This window comes from Anarrhichthys ocellatus, unplaced genomic scaffold (assembly GCF_004355925.1).
Source record: "Anarrhichthys ocellatus isolate YVR2014 unplaced genomic scaffold, GSC_Weel_1.0 scaffold13, whole genome shotgun sequence".
Classification (NCBI taxonomy): domain Eukaryota; kingdom Metazoa; phylum Chordata; class Actinopteri; order Perciformes; family Anarhichadidae; genus Anarrhichthys; species Anarrhichthys ocellatus.
Genome location: NW_022280043.1, coordinates 8,624,699 through 8,645,388, shown reverse-complemented (window position 1 = coordinate 8,645,388; position 20,690 = coordinate 8,624,699). Strand labels below are relative to the sequence as shown.

The 20,690-nt window shown below is 42.9% G+C and overlaps 1 protein-coding gene across 2 annotated transcripts in view; it reads left to right on the top strand.

Moving 5' to 3' along the window:
• LOC116386438 (mannosyl-oligosaccharide 1,2-alpha-mannosidase IA) overlaps nt 1-20,690 on the top strand; it is a 166,495-nt gene that overhangs the window by 86,724 nt on the left and 59,081 nt on the right. For both annotated transcript variants that reach the window (XM_031852645.1, XM_031852646.1), the window contains exon 3: nt 12,901-13,016. In XM_031852645.1, coding sequence (XP_031708505.1) covers nt 12,901-13,016 — 116 coding nt within the window. The remainder of the gene's footprint in view (nt 1-12,900; nt 13,017-20,690) is intronic.

Below are 20,690 nucleotides of genomic sequence, written 5' to 3'. Positions count from 1 at the left end.
CGAGAATTGTCCTGGAATGCAAAATAAGCCACTTTCTAGCGACACAGGCTGTACACCATCACCTTTCCTCACATGGCAGGCCCCGGGGATCATTTAAAACCAGTAGCGTTTATTAGAAAATCCCAGAGGGGGTTTGAAAACTTGATTTAGCATGGATCGATGGCCCGTATGATGAAGCTTCGGGTATTTATTGTCTAGTCGTTGCTGACGGTACAATTGAAAGGTGAAATAAATGTTGTATAGAATATATTGGAGGCCCTCCGGATCCTTGGCGCCCCTCGACATGATGAAGAATATTCACTATCGTACACCATTATTATTGTGATCTTTTACAGCAAGCAAAGCAGTGACAGATCTTCTGAAGTTATCTGCCGAGACAACACATTTGCAAAGACAGTGAGAAAGGACTCATAAGAGACTCCGACATGCTCACAAAGACACGCGTGCATACGACACACAAGCACATTACCGTTAGGAAGTGGAGTTCATTTGCAAACTCCTCTTTGTTTTGTCAAACTTTTCTTTTTAATTAAGAGCATTGAACTGACAACAACTCCACTTGCAATTGCCTGCTCTCTTCTCTGCCCACATACTAGGCAGAGCAGACATGTTTCCCCCTCCTTCGCAATTACCTCCCAATGGGGTTTGTGCCTGGTCCTGAAGCGGGACTCTGTGAAGGTTGGAGAGAACAGCGGAGGGAGTGGCCACCTCCCCTGTCATTAGGGTTTAACGAAGGATTACACAAATGGCGGGCTATCACCGCCTGTCACATTGGAGTCCCACAAAGAGTGAAGGGTTGACACCATCCGCCCACTTTCCATTTCTACTCCGTCGATGTCTATATCCCAGGGGCTCCATCATGGTGCGGCAAAAAAAAAATCATCTGTCTCCATAGCAACCAGAGCCAAGTGACAAATCAGTGTCTGGTCCCTCCCACCTCTCTGGAGAGCGAATCCCAACCCTCCAATGAATATTGACTGTTTGTTCTGGAACCAATAAGGCCTCAAACTGGGAACTGCGTTCATGACGTGTTGCATATCATCATAATTGTAAAACGGGTTTTTATCATTGTGGTGATATAGAGCAGCAGGCGAGGCTGCTAAATGATTTATACTTACTGTCGTGTCATTACGAACGACGAGCATGTGCATAGTGGCGCTCGACCCACGCAGGATTATTTATTTTTTAAATAGATGCCAAACACATAACTTTTAAATCATATAACATCTGATGACAATATTGATTTTCTTTATTTTACATTAACAAAAAAATCAACAAACATTTTTGTGATTACAAAGTGTCAAAGTTGATAACTACAACAATTAAACATTTATTGCTGCAGTTAACTGCTCTGCCAACATCCACGCCTACAACAGTATGTCTGTGATAACCTGATATCAGCTTGTAACGATGTCCTGACGATGTATCGGTCAGAGTCCAGTGCACAAAGAAACAACGTGTTCGTTATCCTGTTCATCGAATAGTGCAAGGTGGGTTTGCTCTTTGTCATCTGCTGTGCTTCATAGACGTCGTCACAAGCAAACACATCAGACATACACATATCCATACACAGCATCTCATTTGAGCGTATCTCAGACCCCATAGTTCTCTCTTAGTCTTACTCACGTTAGCACTCGTTCCCACTAATCATGCATGTTAATTGTACTCATACTGAGTCATTGGCCACACACTGAGTGTTGTGTTTGTTGTGCATTATAGAAAGAAGGGGGGGAGCTTTCGTCCAGCTGTGGTGATGGGAAAATTCACCATAGGTAGCATACAGTCTCAATATGGTATATGACAAAAACTAATATTGATATCAGTTGGAGAACTTGCTTTCTGTTCTGCCTCACATCTACACTGGAGCGCTAGTGAACATCATGAATACGGATTTGCAGGCATACGTTAAGATATATAAGGATTGAGAACAATTAAAACTCGAGAACACACGGACTATTTACCCCTGCTCTCAACCACTTTTTATGATTAGTTCAGCAAGCTCACTTCATGAACTCAGTGAAACGTTGGCATCAGCACTGTGGCTCCACGCTCGAGCATTAAAAGGTGCAGGCAGATGAGGAACTTGACAGCGGGCCTCTGATAATGCACTCTGCTGTCAGAGCAGGTTTCGTCCCGGTGCATGTAATGTGACGGCCGTGGCTGCACAGCTCTGCATCTGCTGGCAATGAGGCAGCGACAACTGCCTGGAGAGATCACAGCGCACCCAGACTGGGCTCGGTGCTTCACTCGGAGCAAGAGCTAGCAGGCTGAGCTAGTGACAGGGTTATCAAAGCATGGGTTGTACCGAGATCCTGAGCGGTGTCATAAGGACAAATTGCCATGGTGGGATGCAAAGCCAGGAGAATTAAAAGGCTCAGAGAAAGACTTTAGTTGAAATAACAAAGATGTGGAGTGCATGACCTCAACCCAATTCCTGATTGTACCTGGGATCTGCTGTGGGGCTTTTCCTTGCTGATCATTGGGCATGAGTGCATCATCAAGCCTCTGCTCTAAGATTAAAGCCCAAATGATGAACGACTGGTTGCAAAATGTATGACGAAGCAGGAGGATTATGAAGGATTGTACTCTCTCCTACTGTAACGATTCAATCGCTAGCTGACGAACTCAAGGGGCGAGGGTCAAATCTGCTGTATCCGGACAAAGCCTCAAACCCCCTTCATGTTCTATCTTGACGTCGTGGACCGTTTGGATCCTGAGTTTATATAATCTGTGATCACTGATCAGTCTGCAGTGACGTGTCGCCGGAGTGACTCCGGCGATGACGTCGAAACATGAGACATGCCGTTTGCTGTGTAGTAATCAGTGTTTGGCAGTTTTAATCACAAGCTTTTCCTGCCAAGCTCTTAAGCTGGTGGCAGTATAAGGGAGCAGATTTAGCTTCATTCACTTATTTTAGGGACTATTAATATACAGTGTTTTTTCTTTTTTAGCTTCGCCTCTACTCTCAGCTTGAATATTTCACTAAGCTGAAGAGTCTCGCAGTACCTCGTCCTCAAAGTGCCAACACATCCGCCCATCTTTCCATCCATCGTCTTTGAAACTGTCCACCGTGACACATCAGACTTCCAGTCTTCTCAATGACTATTACATTCCCCTTAGACCCCTGTCTGTCAGGTGTAAAGGAACATTTAGTTTTTGTCTCCATGCTCACTCATCATTCACCAGTCGCTCTTCTGATGTCTTTTATGTTCCCCCGAATACACAGAGTTGTGTTCACACTTCTGACTGTTCTGTCTGGATTCATGCAGCTCTCCGACTTGCCGTCGTCTCGCTCCTTCACACGTTGGCAGCCCACTGAGCAGAAATCTCCTCGTTCCTGTGGTGAGCGTCCTACCTTGAAGCATCAAAACTGGCTCTCGGAGTGTAGCGACGACTTAACAGTGGGCGCAGGTTGACCTCTGCAGCCTGTAGTGTCTCTCATGCTCATGCGCATTTGCACGCAAACGCCCTCTCTCTCTCTCTCTGTATCTCCCTGCACGTGATCTGTGCCTGCGTAAAATGCTTCCTCCTGTCTCGTCGCTAGAAATCCACAGCAGATCACTGCCAGACTCAGTGGTGACTCTTGACTGGTGAGTGAGGGGGGGCGGGGCGGGGGAAGGAGGATGGTGGTGGCAGAATTAATAAGTAACATTGTATGAAATTAATTCCCATTGTTGGTGCATCCGGCCGCGAGGGTTTGGAAGAACTTTCACGCTGAGTTCCACAGTCTGGGCCACACTTCACAGCGGTGGGGGGTGGGGGGGGGGGGGGGGTTGTGAAAGCTGCTAACAGCCTCTGGCATCCTGGAAACAGAAGAGGGATGGCCCTGAAATAAACAGAGGAACGGGCGAAGAACTGAAACAGGAATTGATTTTGAGTAATGCGGACAAGTGTTTCAAATTGCCTAACTCACATTCCTCTCGGAAATATTGCTCGAGAGTTTGCTGTCACGCCGTAATCAAGTGTGAAATTGCAGGTGAGCTTGCAGCAGTACCTCTCAGTGTACAGACGAGAGGTCTCTAAATGGGCTATCTACAGTGGATTAGAAAAGCATCATGTCCTTTTTTTCTTAATTAAAGCCTTTTTTTTTAATAAGCTGCAGTTGCATTTTAACACAAGTGCCAGAAGCTACAATTATTTCTGTACCGCCTGTTTGAAACCTTGTACTGTCCTCCAGACCAGTTGTTAAAAGACATGAAGCAGATGTACAAAAGAGCACATGCATATAGAACTTTAGTTTCACACACACACACACACACACACACACACACACACACACGGCTTCCTAACTCCAGGTTGTTATCTACCTTTGAATGCCTACAGGGCTGCACTAAATGATGCGCAGCGACTGCTCTGCTTGGATGGCCGGTTTAATTTCTCCAACAGAACAGCCCGTCTTTGTCAACAGGTTATTAAGGCTCTCCTAAATTGGTTGGGCTGCACGCTTTTCTGTGTGCAACTAGTGAGCTAGAAAGCCCCGTTCAGATGAGATAAAGACCGGTGGGCAGCATATGAAGCACTGCTGCGTTTTATCTAATGAAGGAATCTGAGAGGATTTTTATCAGGGTTACACCTGAGACCTCAGACTGAACAAAACGATTTCACTCTTCCCCCTGCTAACCCCTCCTGCAAACTAAAGTTTTATATACGACTGCATATTGTTTTCATTTTGTTTACTTTCTGTATTTAAGTAGGATGACCTTACAGCGGGTTGAATTGTTGCTGCAGCGCCGCGGCTGAGTGTCTTTATCAACTACCTAATCAGAGCCTCTAGCTTTAGCTGTCATCTCCAATCAGGTTATAGGGGTTGACAGAGCATCAGATGTATGATTTTCCCCCCCTTCTACTGTGCTGCGTGTTTGTTGATCAATGCAAGAGAGGCATTTGGGAGAGAGGGGAGGCAAAGAGGTTCGATAACACTGCGTGCGGTGTGTAATCTCATCTGAGGGGCTGTCATATCAGACAGGGCTGCTGCACTGACACGCCACGCTCTCCCAGAGTGGCAAATTAGATTGCTGCAATTAGATTGACGTGCGTACCGCTCAAAGGCTGGAGCCTCTCTCATCGTGTCTGGACAGTGTGCATTTTGCATTTGTTGGCGATTAGATTAATGTGTGCGAATCTGTGTTGATTGGCTCTTCCGTCTTTGACGCTTTGGTAGTTTATTGATATCCCCGGTAAAAGCCAGTCATCTCACATTTAAACCTATTTTAAATGTTATTTTTATTCCCCATTCTACACACATGTCCTACATGCTCACTCAAGTAAACTCTGTCCCGCCCCTTTCTTCTACCGCATGTGATCATCATCATCTAAGTAACTAGTAGACCCGGAAATAAGTACGCAAAAGAATAAAGCATTCTATTTTAAAACAAAAATGAACACCAAACACCAAAGTAGAATATTAAAATAAATGAATATGGGCTCTCCTGAAAGAGATTAGAGATCGATACCGTCAACGAGTGTTCATCAGCGACCATGTGCAACATGCAGAGAAACACTGATGGGCCCTAAAATAAAAGGATTCCTGCCGTCCCTGATTCTAGCCAAAGCCTCTGTCTGCTCCTCCTCTGAAGGCCTCATAATGGAACAAATTCGTTTTGACTCCGGCTCTAATGTGCCTCGATCCATCAATTCTTTGTCTCTTCCTTTGTCTTGTCAAGTGCTATCGCTCTGGAAGGCAAACAGCACCATTAGATGCATGTCTTTTTGCAGTGCGGTTTGACTGTGTGATTACTAAAAGGGTGAAAGTGGAGAGGTAGAGGGGGATAGAGGTGTGTGTGTGTGTGTGTGTGTGTGTGTGTGTGTGTGTGTGTGTGTGTGTGTGTGTGTGGGGTGAGTCCGGATGCAATCAGGACTGGTTGCCTCTAATTGTATCCATGTGGTGCGTCACTGACGGGTTAGGGAGAGTAGTAGTGGGATTTATAGGCACAGTACTGGTAGCCATGGCAGCAAGGCAGTCATACAGATGAATTCACAGAACAAGGAAGGATTCCACTTAAATCTCCAGACAAATGGTACTGACTCTGTAGACAAACTGTTGAACAAAATGTTCTTTTTCAAACCAAAGTCTGCAGTAACATTGTTAATATTCAACTCGTGTCTTAATGAGGCACGACAGAAAAACGTATATATAAAAACAGAATAATAGTGTGAACATACTAGATGGCTGAAAGCCCCAGAAAATGTACTAAATGTAAATTGTGGTTAGATTATTTTCTCAAGCTTCAACCCTCAGCTTTTGAGCCAAGAAGTCCTTAAAGTGCTCAGAAAAAAAAGAACCATTTCTAAGAAGACGAACAAACAGAATTGATTACTTGATTAACATTTTCAGTAAGAGAAGAAAGGAATGATTAAAGGATTCTTGCGAAGTTCATAGTGATGATAATATATGGGAACTTTCATTTTTACATATATCATTTCTCACTGACACACCTGCTGTAATGAGTGTTTAGTTCAGTGGTCCAGCATCTTGTATCTAGTATGGTCTCTGCCGCCTCACCTCCACTCCTCATCTTCCACGGCTCTCGTCTGGACAGGCGTGCTACATCAATGTCTCCCACACAACACAGCTGTGCATATTCCTTGAGGCGGGGTCAGCGGTCCTCATCCTTATGATTTAAGCAATGCTTCTCAGTAAATAGACCTCTCCAAACAGCTCTGTCTCCCGTCAGCTGCTCTGCCAGGCTCTCATTGGATACACCTCTTGTTCGGCGGTAATACTGGAGATTAGAGAACCTCAAAGGTTGATTGGAGAAAGTGAGGTACGTTGTAATTTGTCTGATGTAAAGAGAACAAATTGTGCAGTCCTGAGTAAAAGCGAGGATTCAAATGTCCAATGATCCCCATGTATGCACCTTTGTTCTGTGCAGGAACTGGTAGAGCAGTCTTTACATTGGTAATCAGTGGGATTAGGTTTCCCCTCTTACATCTTGCAGCAAGGGTAGAATCTGGAAGTAAGGATCTTATATTTGCGGCTGCAGAAGTGCCAGTTCCCTCCGATAGAGCCACTGTCAGTTTCTGCAGGCTTATCTTTGGATAGTTGCAGTCAGAAATAGTTTGTTGGGATGCCTACAGACAGTCAGAGGTCCAGCAGCCTGTGTCTGGTATGTTTTCTACCACTTCTTTGAGAGCTGGGCTGTTTTCTGAGCCGCCCCGCCTCCCTTTTTCATCTTCCACTGCTCTTGTCTGGACAGCGGTGCTATATCAATGTGTCACAGCTATGCATATTCCTCAGAGCAGGGTCAGCTTTGCTTAGTCTTCTGATTTGAACAATGCATCTCAGTAAACAAACAGCGTTAAATGTGAATAGACTCATCCGGACTGAAGCGCAAGTAAACGAGATGCGAGAGTGTAAACCTGCACCTGCAAATGTCCCCACTGCGGGACTAATAAAGGATTATCTTATCTTATATTAACAGTGAATGTAATGTATGTAAAGGATTTTAGTTTGTAAATTATTAGATATGTTCAGGGGTACCTAATGAACCCGCAAATCACCGAACTAGCTCGGCTGCGCCAACGATAAACTTATCTACGAGCACCGCTCCATTTAAATGAAATCTGTACACCCAAAATTCCACTTCAACAATTTCAGGTGTTTCAGATTTCTTTTGAATTATGTTGTTAAATGATTTGATTTCAGCGCAAGAAATCATGAAATTGGAAATTGTGTTGCTTTATTTTCAAAGCTAGCAAGTAATGCCGGCTAGTTTCAAACCACTTTCTACTGTAGACATCAGACAAAAACATTACTTTCTCCAAAACGTCTTTATCATCAAAACCAAATTGACATTACTGTTTTGAATAGTTTCTACATTCACAAAGTCTGTCTTCATCTGTCAGAGGGGCAGATTTTCCAACAAATCCTACGGATTAAACAACAAAACACGTTTCTAACGACATAAAGCCGTGTTTTCTGATCTGATGCCACTATCAGCAGGACGACACAACAACAATGACTGATTAGAATAAATCTAATAAATGTATGATGTGGTTGGTTGTTGATTATTCTTGATTCATCTGACATCTGCTCCTCAAACAGACTAAAGCACACAGTTGGCATTGAAAGCCTTTTCCAGAAAGGTCCATCTTGATTGATAGACGTGACATTTCTCTCACACGGTTTCAACCTGCCCTTTTTCATGTTCTGCTCACCTAATCCAGCCTAATCCCGCTCCCTCTAAACCTACTTTCCTCTCTCCCACCGTTGCCCCATTGGCGCTCTCCATCAAAAATCCACTCACCTGCAAGAGTCATCTCCTCAGTGCACTTTATCTGTGCAGCTAACCTCGTGCCTCGAATGGCAAACAGCTATACATCGTTAACATCACACAGACACAGCAGCTCGCTAACCCTGTCGCTCTGGTGCCAGATAGCATTAGTGCTAACAAGATGCTCATTGCACTGGCAATTGATAAGCAACCGCTAGTAACACGGCAGTGTAATTAATGTGCATCACAGCGTCTGCATGAATAATATTCACTTTGATGACGTGAACAGGGTGACTTATTGAACATGTATTTGATTTTTTATTCTTTTGGCTGTTTGTGCCATGACTCATAAACTCAAATGAGAAAGACGCATATAGCTTTGATTTTACTCCTGTTTTCCCAATGGGTGTATTGAAACACTTCATCTCTGAAATCGTGTTATTCTTATCTGGTTTACTCTATTGCATCTTTAATGTGCCGAGTCAATGGAATTTGTGACAAACATCTGATGGCATTTCAGGAATATCGGCATATATTTTGCATGCACGTCGCACAGTTTATTCTGGTTAGATGAAATTAGAGCAGAAATGTTGCCTCTGAACTTTCCCCTTGAGGGATTAACTAAAGGAGGGGTTTACCCTCATACAGATATCAGTAGTGTGAGTGCATGCGTGTACGTTTGGAGAAGAAGAGATGAGGGGAAAGCGAGGCAAGTATTATCACAACACACAAACGGACTGCAGTGTGATTGATCGGACGGACTCTCGCCGTCTAATGTAACCCCCCTAACCGACAATGACTGGCCTGTGACAGCCATGATGAATGAACATCCACCAGCCAATGTTTTACTAATGCCTTGCTATGTACTCTGCGTGCCTACACACACACACACACACACACATTTATTAGCTAAAAATACAAGACCCGCCCTATAGTTCATATTCTGTATCAGTGGTGGGAATTCCCTAACATATATGCAATTGATCATGTTTATCAATCTTTATAAATACACACATATTGACCCTGTCTTCAGAGAATCCCTCAAGGCTCCTTTTATTGGTAGAAAAGGGCTACAGAAATAAATAGGGTCTTAGACCATGGAAGCTGAAGGAGTACACCATGATGGATTGATCCGCTCCGTCTGTCCTCAGAGTCAACCAATCATCTTAGCTTTGGTGCTTTTCTCAATAGGAATTTTCCACCCTCTGCTGCTTTCCCTGCGGCCACAGAGAGCTCGGCTACCTCTGGGGTTGGATAACCAGAGTGCATTAGATATATGAATACACACTCCTTCTCAGCTGTCAGCATCACTGTTTGTCATCGAGAAGCGATAAGGCTTCTGGGTAAGCTAACTGAAAAAAAAAAAAAATCCTTTCCTACACAATAGAGTCAACATTTGAGTACCTTACTTCCTCTGTTAGGTTTTCAGAAGCAGGAAGTCTTTCTGATTTGATCCACCAAAACACATTTGACACTGAATACAGTCAGTGCTAGGACAATGGCTAACAGCCTGGGCAGATGGTCCTCTAGAGTTACTGGAAGAGGACTGTGTGTCTTGCCTCAGGCTAGCACTGCCCCCTCGCTGACAGTATGAGATGAACTGCCAGCAGGCAAACTACAGCAGGTGAGCTTTCAAAGGGTGGGGATGCTTTGTATATTTAATCAGAATAGTCAAAGCCATGACATGGCAACTTTGTCAGGAGTACGAGCTTGGTATGGGGGCAACTGTAACAAAAAAAGAAAAAGCTAATGAGAAGAAATCAGTTTCCGGTCATGTTGTGTGGCTTTACGAGTGATTTGGAAGGCGCACAGAGCTTCAGTGTGTTTCTGCCTCTTAGACTATTAATAGTACGGGATTTATGGTCGAAGCATATGGCGCCGATCATCCAGTGAAGCCAAGCCATTGACCCCTGTCCTGCGTGCCCTTCGGCAGCCGGACTAACCTCATCAGCTAATCCGTGAAGGTTTGAAGATAAGGTGAAAGGGCAGTGGTGGTCCGAGTTTTGATAGTAGTCATGTAAGGGCAGCTACAAATACTATATGAACAGCATGTCTGGTAGAGCGGATTGGCAGTGAAGGAGTTTGATGCTTGTTGTTTCGGTCACTTCAGCTGTGCATCATTTGAATATAAAGGCAACATTTTAGTACCAAAAAATTAGTGACTCAATTGATTAGTTAACAGACAGAAAGGTCTTCAACAACAGCTTATTATTTTCTGTTTATTGGCTTCACGGCATGAAAACAGCAGCAGAGACCAAATCATTTATTGTTAGAATTAAGCAAAAAGGCTTCTATTGCTTTTATACTGACATTTTATGGACTAAACAATTAACTGATTAAACTAAACTAAAAGTAATTATCAGTTGCAGCCCTGCATCGTTTCGTATAACGAATTAGAAGCCGGAAAAATCTGCAAGAGTTTTGTCACCCAAAGGTTTGGTTATCATTTGCACGTTTGCTGAGCTGTAACAATAACTCCTGATGAAAGCTGAAGGACTTTGATGTGCCAGGTTGCCGTGTGGTTGCGTCAGATCAATCCAGCCATCTACTGTTGGCTACGTTATTCTCAGGGATGAGCATGAATATTTTTCATCACTTCTCATTTAATCAGGTCAGCTTCCACATTTTTTTTCTAGTAATCTTCAATGTGAGCCCCAGAGCAGTGAGATTCACAGTCTATTTAGTCACATTGTCTTGTTATTAAACTTACAAAGCACAATTTGCCCTTTAACTCTTTCACAGTAATTCATTAAGGATAATGTTTATTTTTCCTTTGTGCCTAGTTGTCTCTGGGAGGCTCATTATTTGGTCATATGAGAATGAAAATAGGCCATGCAATCTCTCATAAGGCCATCAGCATGGAATATACACCCTTTAGTCTCATTTAGTTTTTAAAAATAAATGAATTGCTTCAAATGAGATTCATAGAGACAGACATTAAGAGTAACTGTACACACACACACACACACAGATTTTAAACACCGTGAATGCGACATTTACACACAGAATTAACCAAGGGAACACATACACTGACTAATCCAGCAGCAGCTGTTCAATGTTTACTATAATCAAAGTGTATCAGTTATTTTATCCCCTCTGGTGGTCGAATCCTAAATGACTTGACTTTCATGTTACAGTACAGTGATCGATGCTTTGTAGCTGATGCTTTTCATCTGGGCCACTCAAAGCTGTTTTAGTATTATCGTTCAACATCACTACAACAATTACAGAAGCTTACTGTATGAAGGACTTTCATCTTTTACTTTTTTTATATCACGGATGCTGTCAAGTTGCTGTTTGCTAATCGGACACATAAAGGTTTGGGGTTAAATCTGAGTACTTATCTACCTTCCAACAACTTATGTAACAGTCAAGTAACTCATTTAATAGTCAGCTATTTGTTGTATACTGCTTAATTTCCTTTTACAAGTGTTACTCTTCTCAATTTCACACATTGGCATTGTGGAAAGTTTCCACAAAGGAAACACCATCTGGGTGTGTTCATTCACCATCTCAAGGATTAGTGATTGAAGTACTGTAGCTTAGCATCACTGTGATGCACTGTTACAACAAATACAGCAAAACACAACATGCTGTTATCACTTTGCTATCACTTTGCAACTCTAACACAAGAACTTCAAGTTATGTAAAGACCAAGCAGACGCTAGTACATGTGGAGAGAGAAAAGTCTTGTTAATGACCCAGGTAGAAAAAGTAGGTGGCCCGTTGTTGTTTGACATGTGATCGTCGCTGCGTCTTCTCAATGGTTGTTTTTGTTACACCTCCACCATTAAGCATTCATATGTATGTTCTAGATACTTAATAAATGGTTTATAACACACTATAATGTAGCTGTAAACAAATACAACAACATTACAATTGTTAATCCCTGAATCTGTCAACAATAGGACATATGCCAACCAGGTAATCATATATTTGTATGTAATTAAATCAATGTTGTGTGGAAATTCATGTGTTTTACATGTGAAATGTCCAGAAACCACATGTGCCTACATATGATATGATGTAAAGATATCATGGATGTAAATGAAAGTGTTACCAATGGAGTTTAAAACATTTCTCCTGAGCCACACATCTCTTACCCCATTTACACCTTTCATTAAAATGCGTTTTGAGTGATCGGAATGCAATTGGATAGTGCTTGACCACAAAATGCATTGAAGCTGAATGTGTGGTCGGTATTGTGAACGTACTGAACACAAATGTAAATGCAATTGCGTTTCATCCACATACAACAACTACGTGGGCAGAAATACATAACGCCAGGGCTGTCAGAGCACCGTTTCTTATGCTCAGCGAATGTTCAAAGCTTCGACCGGGTGGGGGGGGTCGAGGGCTCAACCTTCAGCGTATACTTGCCGCTCTCAGCGCTCCTTGGGTCACTGACCGGAGAGATCTGTCTGTGCTCATCACCTCCTCTCCCCATTCCTTTTGTGTGTGCGAGGTTCGAGGGACCTCAAAGTCACGTTTACGGACCCTCTCCCCCCCTAAACGGCAGCGTTTGGAGGCTGATGTCTCGGTGCCAGCCCTTGCTTAACGCAGCCCTCTCAGACAGAGCGATCTCAATGTGGACACTGAAGACACATATTAATACCAGGTGTAAATGTAATCAGGTTAATCATATATGGATACGGCACTAACTCAGTTCTCTTGTGCATTTTTGCAGGTGGCCTGAGAGGAGCCTCCATCATTGACTCACTGGACACACTATATATTATGGGACTGATGGAAGAATATAACGACGCCAAGGAGTGGGTGCAGACAAGCCTGGACCTAAACTCGGTAAGAAACCCATTCTCTAATTTTCATCATTTGCTTTTACCTCGCTTTTAAAGTCTCTGTCAGCTCGCGGGTAACCACTACATTAAGATAACGACGTTATCAGCAGCGGCGTTGCATGCCGGATTGATTTTAAGCCCCGCTATTGTGCTCTTAACACCAACATTGTGTCCACTGAGTTTGGCAGTTTTCCAAAGCTCGGGACATTCCAGCAGGAATCTAAAGCTTCCTGTGTGGCCACTGGCCACGCCGTGTTAACAGCTGATGGGATTCTCTGCCTCTTTGAAAGGCCTTTGTGGGGCAGAAAATGTGATAAATAAAAGAAAGAGGAGAGGGGAGGGGTCGAAGGGATGTCTTTTCCAGATAGAAAAAATTGTGGGAGAGAAGAGGCTAAAAGAGGCCATGGCTGTTTCATTGAGCGAGTCCGTAACGACGGGGTCGGGAACAACTGAGGGTTGCCAGTTCTGATATCTTGTTGGGATTGGGAGCCAACCAGGACAGGTTTTTGTGTGGTTTTGTGCTAACAAGTGCCAGTTTGTCGGTGGGTTTTGCAAATAAGAGAGGCCATTTGCGGGCCTCACAGTCACGCTTTCCACCAGTTGTACTAAAGTGCGGGTTACGTAATGGCGTGCAATTACACAAAGCTTACAAATTTGAGTATGTCATTATGACTGTCAACGTCGTACTGAAGACACAAGGCAATAATTACACATTTTCCCTGCCTGTTATGACAAGGTGTCAGATGCCTCCACGATGAAAAGATTTGTTTACTGACAAAATTTGCCTCAATTAGAATTTAAAAACACTTATTTCTTTGGGGTTTATTGTTCAGAAAACAATCCTGAATGTAGTTCGCATGTGTGGCATAGTGCACTTGATGCCCCCGGTATGTTTGAACAGCACGCCATTGTGTGGGAATAGATATTATCAAGCCTACAAATTTGCATGCATATTTATTCCACCGGGGAGCAGCCCCAGTATATAATCAGGGCAAAAACACCTTAACGTTGTGTCTATAATGTGCTTTTATCTCGTGGAGCTCAGCGAGGCCATAAAGGATCCACAGTGAGCGTTAATTTCACCGACACATCAAAGGAAACCCTCAGTTTTCAGCTTCTACACCTCTTGCTCATGGCACTAACACGCACGCACATAGATATTTATGCATGGAGAGAGGCATGACACTCACTTTCTCTCTCACACACACACACACACACTCAGGTTTGCTGTGTCCTTGTGGCCGGTCTATCCCTGTTAATGCAGATGACAGTTAACTGTGAGAGGAGCTGTAGCTGTGGCCAGTGATGGCAGCCGCTGACAAGCAGCCGCACTGTCACCGATCAGAAAGACAACACGCACAGATTTACACTTCACACTGCGTCTTCACACTTTGTCACGGGTGTGATCTGCCACAATCCGTCAACCTCAGTCCCTCGTGCCTTCAGCGGTGGTCACCTCTGGGGGGGTCACATCCACCAAGGGCTGCTGCTCCATCACTTCTGGGACAAGTAGACATGACGTATTAGTGGCAATTTTGGTTAATTCTCCAAATATAATGATATTTTCAGGGTAAGTACATTACACGTCGTAGGGTAGTAGCGATTTTCTGTCTTGAAATCAGTGATTAGATGTCAGATTTTCTTAATATCTAACGATGAGATCTTTGAGCGGCGGCTAAGGCACATTTATTCATATTTATGAATTTGATACGGCAGTTATTCTGCTAACATGGTGAATGAAGTTGAGATTGATCTGTGTAAAACGGGGAGAGACGGAGAGAGATATGAGGCTTTAGTACACACACACACACACACTCACCTGCACTAGTGTACACAGAAAAGTGTTTTTAGATATCAAATAACTGCAACACCTCAGAGTGTTCGCAGTACACTTGAGAAATATGTATGTGTCACAGGATATCATCATTTTGATACTGAACTACCTCATGCAGTTTGGACATCTACACGCCTGCCTCTGAAAAAAATGACTCGCTGGCTCAAGATACACAGTCGTCAGATGCACTCGGTTCACCCAGCTTGCCAAGAGCCTTAGGATATTTTCTGATGTCCTAATTTTATCGCAATATCACTTAAGGAAATACATGCAGTACAAGAGCAACTGCAGGGAGATGTAACAATTGAAGTCAATAGTGTTCTCATTTATAAACCCAAATTAAAGGCATTCCTGCTCATTCTTAATTCATGAAAGATGGGATTTTGGCTCAGGAGGGGGATCAGTTTTACATTTGGATTGTAGATTTCATACTACTATTCTACATTTTACATTATAATTGGATAATTAAAATCCGTGTCTGTACAATGCAGTTTGTAGAATTACTCCACCAGCCAAGCATTGTTTTCAATTTGTTGCAGATCTTATTGTTGCTATCCATTTAGCAGACGCTTTTATCCAAAGTGACTTACAATAAGTGTATTCTACATATGTATTCAAGAGAACAAATAAGAAAATGAATTGGACAAAAGAAACTTTTTTTGTGTTATGGTCTTGGAAAGCTAGAAAACCCATATATGATTATATTGATCAGTTATTTTGTAGTAAATCTGGTGTTGGTGGGTCTTGTCCCAGGAGGGCACTGCCGGTCTGTTATTTGTTAGCAATGGACGAGGACAGACAGACAGGGACAGCATTACAGAAGTACAGATATGATATCTCAGTCTGTCTCCTCCCACCAGGCGGCTCGGACAACAGTCGAAGCGATCGGTTTTAAAACTCTGTTCCAAGTGAACAGATTACATTTTCTGAAATATGTCTTAAACACATGGCTTTAAAACAAACACCAGGCTCCTGATGTAGATCCTGACGAGCTGCTCAGCAGACAGACCGGTCCGTTCTGGCGGCAGAGCCAATTACCGGGACAAAAGAAGCTCCAGAATGTTCAGTGATGGCTTTTGGCATATTTTCCCACAAGCTGTTGTTGCATAAAGCTTGAAGAAGTAGTTGGCATTGTCACAGCCAGTTAGCATTATGGGGGTTCTTCAGTCTGCCTTGCTATACAGTGTGTTGCCGTATTATGAGGATCTTCTATTAGCAGTTTGGTCAGTGCTCTATGACTTTTGAGTTATGGTCCAGCAATTTTCCTCCAGCTGGTCATCAGACCGTATCTCATTTAAAAGAGGGTGATTAAGAGGGTTTAATGCGGGTTGTATTTCTTCATGACGCCTCCCAAATGTTATTAGTCCTCGAGACCCTCTCCTCCTCCTCGTCCTCCTCTTCTACTCTTTCACTCACTGTTACTTCAACATTCTCTATATCAGTTATAATCTGATTCAGCATTTGTCTTCCGTCATCAGGAAATGTATTAGATGTGGTGCGATACGACACAATGGGAATAGATCACAATGATCGTTTTACTCAAACGCTTTCATCTGCTTTCTTTCATTCTCCCGTGGTTTGAATACACACATATAGGCATGGACAGATCTATCAGGGTGTTGTGATTGGTTTACTGATGGATATGTGTTCTGCAAAGAAGAGATTTTATTTTCAGTATTCAGTATTTCTTTTATACATTCTTATGGAGGGGTTTATAGGATTTGAAGAAGGAAAATGGATTCAAAGTAATAGTAGACGTTAGAAAAACATCCAGAGCGGAGGAGAGGACAAAACACACATTACCTGAAATGTTACAGGTCATGGACCTTTGAGATGACTCATTCAGGGGTCCACATGCTGTATGAAGGAGAGAAAAAAACAGGCAATAACAAGACAAAGGTACAAATAATACCATTCAGACCATTATGTTTTATTCCACAACACTACAAGCTCCTACTACGGGCTGCTACTCTCAAGCCTGTCATTTTCTTATAGATGCTAGAAGCAACTGTGCAACTTATTAGCTACCCAGAGAGTCAGTCCACCGGCCTTATTGGTTAATCATAAGAAACATTTTAAGAAAGATAAGAAACATTTTGATCTTCACAGCAATGTTGTAAGGGTCTGTTTTGTTGGAAGCACTAAGACACTGATTAACACCTGGGGTGTGATTATTAAGTAGTTTGTAATGTGTTTTGTGCTGAAACGATTAGTCAATAATCTATTCATCCAATTAGAATTGGCAGCTATTTGAATGATCACTGGAACTTTTGAAAAATCTGACAAAACAACTTATTTGCATTTGTCAACACTGGGATATTGCGCTGGATATTTTATATTTATTTAAATATTAAGCATTTTTTTTAAACAAATGTTTGATCGTTAGATCGAGAATTTAAAAGGCAGATTAATATTTAATGAAAATAACTGTTAGTTGCTGCCTTTACCGCTTTAGTATGACTACGGATTTAGAAGCTTTGTTCTTGTTACATTTCCAGTCGACAAAATCGAAGCATATATTCTATTTATTTGTCAGTCATGCGTTATTACCCTGCAGGCTGACTTTTGGCTGTCGCTGCTGCCAACAGAACATTCAGGGACATTTGACAGTATTTCGGGTAACTTATTCATATCCTCTATGGTAATAATGTGTATTTGCTGTCGCACTGAACTGGTTCAGAAGTGGAAGTCGTTCACATCTTTTCCCAGTGACATCTTGTGTATTGTGATTTTTGCTGTTCATAGATTAAACGGTCCCCCAACGAAGCATCTTCAGCGTAAGTAGCAACATGCACCGGCAATAACTCCCGAGAGACCACGGTGAACATCTCCCGAGCCAAACCGGGGCGGCAAAGTGTCTGTATAATTAGCACAGTCAGGCCCATGATTCCACGTCTCAGGTGAGACTCAAATGAGTATGAAGTCTCGCGGGTGTCATTGGGAGAGACTGGAGGGGTGGGGGAGCCGTGTTATTTCTGACATGGTTGTGGTGCATTTTTCCACCCCCGGGCAATGCAGTAGTGTGGATGTGTAGGCAATCCCTAAAACAGGCACACACAGTTTGTTGTATGAATGAAATGTCTCAACAACTAATTGATGGATTGCCCAAATGTCCATATATTCATTCCATCATCAGGTTACATTTTTTTTTTACCTTTTTATATTCAGTGCTAAGTAGCAAGAATTAGCATGCTAACATGCTAAACCAAGATGGCGAACATGGTCACCATCTCACGTGTGAACATCGGGCATGTTACCGTCCTCGATGCGACCGCGTGCACCTCTGTGCCTGAGTGCAGCCTCACAGAGCCGCTAGCGTTTGTTTGGGGTTATTTCTTCACCTTTGCATTTGGTGTTTTGGTGACTTGCTGTGAGCTTGACGGTGCTGGAATGTGAAGAAAAGCACAGCAGGGGCTGTGCTGATAGCAGAATGAAGCAGAATAGCATATTATTTTCTTGAAACTTTGGTGGAAGTTGTTCACCTCTCCAATCCTCCCTGCAACATCCCAGAGTAGGAAAAAAACAAACCAATCCCTCAAATCTTCTGTCAGCTTGAGATGTCTGTGTGCAGAACAAAAAGCCTGCATAAGCTTGAGGGTCCCAATTTCATTACAATCAAATACAGTTTGCAACAAGATAAAGCATGTAGATTGAACATAGCTCGAGTGTATTTATATCTGTCCTGGTATAATCCGGATGTTACTGACTTTTTGCTAGAATGAGCGTAGATACATTACTCATTGTTGTTGCTTATAATCTGTTCCACCTCAGAAAGGTGCCGGGCCCAGAGGCCAAACAGAGCTCACAAGACTTCCACACAAGACACACTCCTTTCACAGAACTAGTGACGGTTTGGTGAGAGAGTAGACTTGTGAGCGAGAGGAACTTCATCAGATCGTCTCAGAGATTGCCGGCAGCGTCTCACCAACTATAAACAATCCACTGCGTCTGCTGAACCGCAACACGCACGCGTAACACCGCTGGAAATGGAGAGAAATGTATTGGCAACTATTTCTAGCATAGTTGTTGACAGAGTTCAACTTTGCATACGCCTCAGGCAAATATCAAGTGCGTGTGTTAGATTATTAACCTAAAATATTTTTGAGCAACCAAACATATATTTAGATTTTTCCGTGATACACGTGAACATTTTCGAGGTAGATATTCAGTGTCATGCCATTCCGATCCATATTTTGTATCTCAAAGCTTGTAAATCCTTTTTATTTAGCGGTTAATGCATTTTTTTTTTCTAAATGTACGCTCACGTTTGAGGACAGTATGAAGTGGCATCAGTCGGTAACGAGAGGACCTGGAGCAAGGTTGTTGATTACCTCTGCGGAGCTGTTTTTTGACCCCCAATAACCTCATGTCTGCGCTAAACGAGACCCAACTTGCTCCCAGTCATGCAGGCGTCTGAGGGGAAACTGTGTCATTTCTACGGTGCTGGGAGATGCTTCAGTGAGAACGCCGTGCCCCAGAGCTGAGGTCAAGCTGAGCTGACATTCTGTCACAGGATGTAGAGGGCAGAGGACATTTTGCATGGGTGGTTCGTCCTTACGGGTATTTACCAGCACGTCTTTATATCATTCTTGATTTTTTTTTCTTCCCCTGGTGGAAAAAAGTGCCTCTCTTTTCTTGTCGGCAGTTTTGGGAGCAAGCGGCCTCCAGTGCCGCGCAGACAAAGTGAGGGATGTGGCTCAGTCAGCAAGGCCAAATACAGTGGGAGGCATGTGATGAGAGACTGAGGCACAGAGTTACACACCGAGTCAGTGAGAGGGAGGATGGACTGCAGCGGGCTGAATAATAATAATAATGGCAGAGTGAGAGCGCGGCGAAGTCCCACGAGACCCGAACATTATCATAGAGGACTCGGTGGGGAGCTGCTGCAAACCCCCAAGAGAGCAAAAAGACCTGCATGCAGAACGCTACCCTCCTGATGTTGCATGTGTGTTTATTTGTGGATGCATAGAGAGAGCATCAAAGCACGGAACTCTGAAAATAGACGGATGCAGATCGACACATTTTCTGGGTTGCGGAGGATTGTGAAGGGAAAAGATGGACGGGTGATGGGCTGGGTTTGTAATTCAGCTATAAATTATCACTCTTCCATATTTGATTAATTATTCACCAGGCTGTTAATCTACAATTGAATGCATTTAGTGGAGATGTTTACATTCTCTTCTTGGTGTGTGCATATCTATTTGATGATGTTTAAGGAGACGTAAGCCACTGATTAATTACCTAGATTGTAAAAGATAAGTGTTATCAAAGAAATAAAATGGAAATCATTACCTGATGAGATTCGAAACATTTATTAGGGTAAATGCTTTATCCTAATGCCTCTCTGCTCGGACCATTCATTACGGGTTTTATTGGTCAGGGCTGGGAATAGGCGTTCACCGAAGCATCTACCCCCAGCTTGCAAAGATGCATCGTGGGAAATGTAACAAGAGCGGAGCAGTCGAATGAAAGACAAAAGAACTTGATGTATCACGACTGACAACCATTACGCGCTAATGTCTGTCAGTTAAAATGCTATTTGAAAAATCAGAAAGTCACTTTCCATTTCAAATTACCGCCGTGAATGGAGGCTTCAGAAAAAAGCCACGCGACTCGCTGATGTTTTGATTGTTAAATTAAAAGGAGCTTTTCACTGACAGCGACACAAACTCTTTTTGATTGGTTCAGTTATTTATTTTATGTGCCATTAGGGTGAGCTCGTAGAAGAGAAGAGGACCAGTCTCTTGGAACATGCTCATATACGGTAATGACCAAACGATGAAAGAAAACATTGTTAACTCTTTTGGATGAGCCTCATTTAACAGTATACATTTTTTTTAAAGC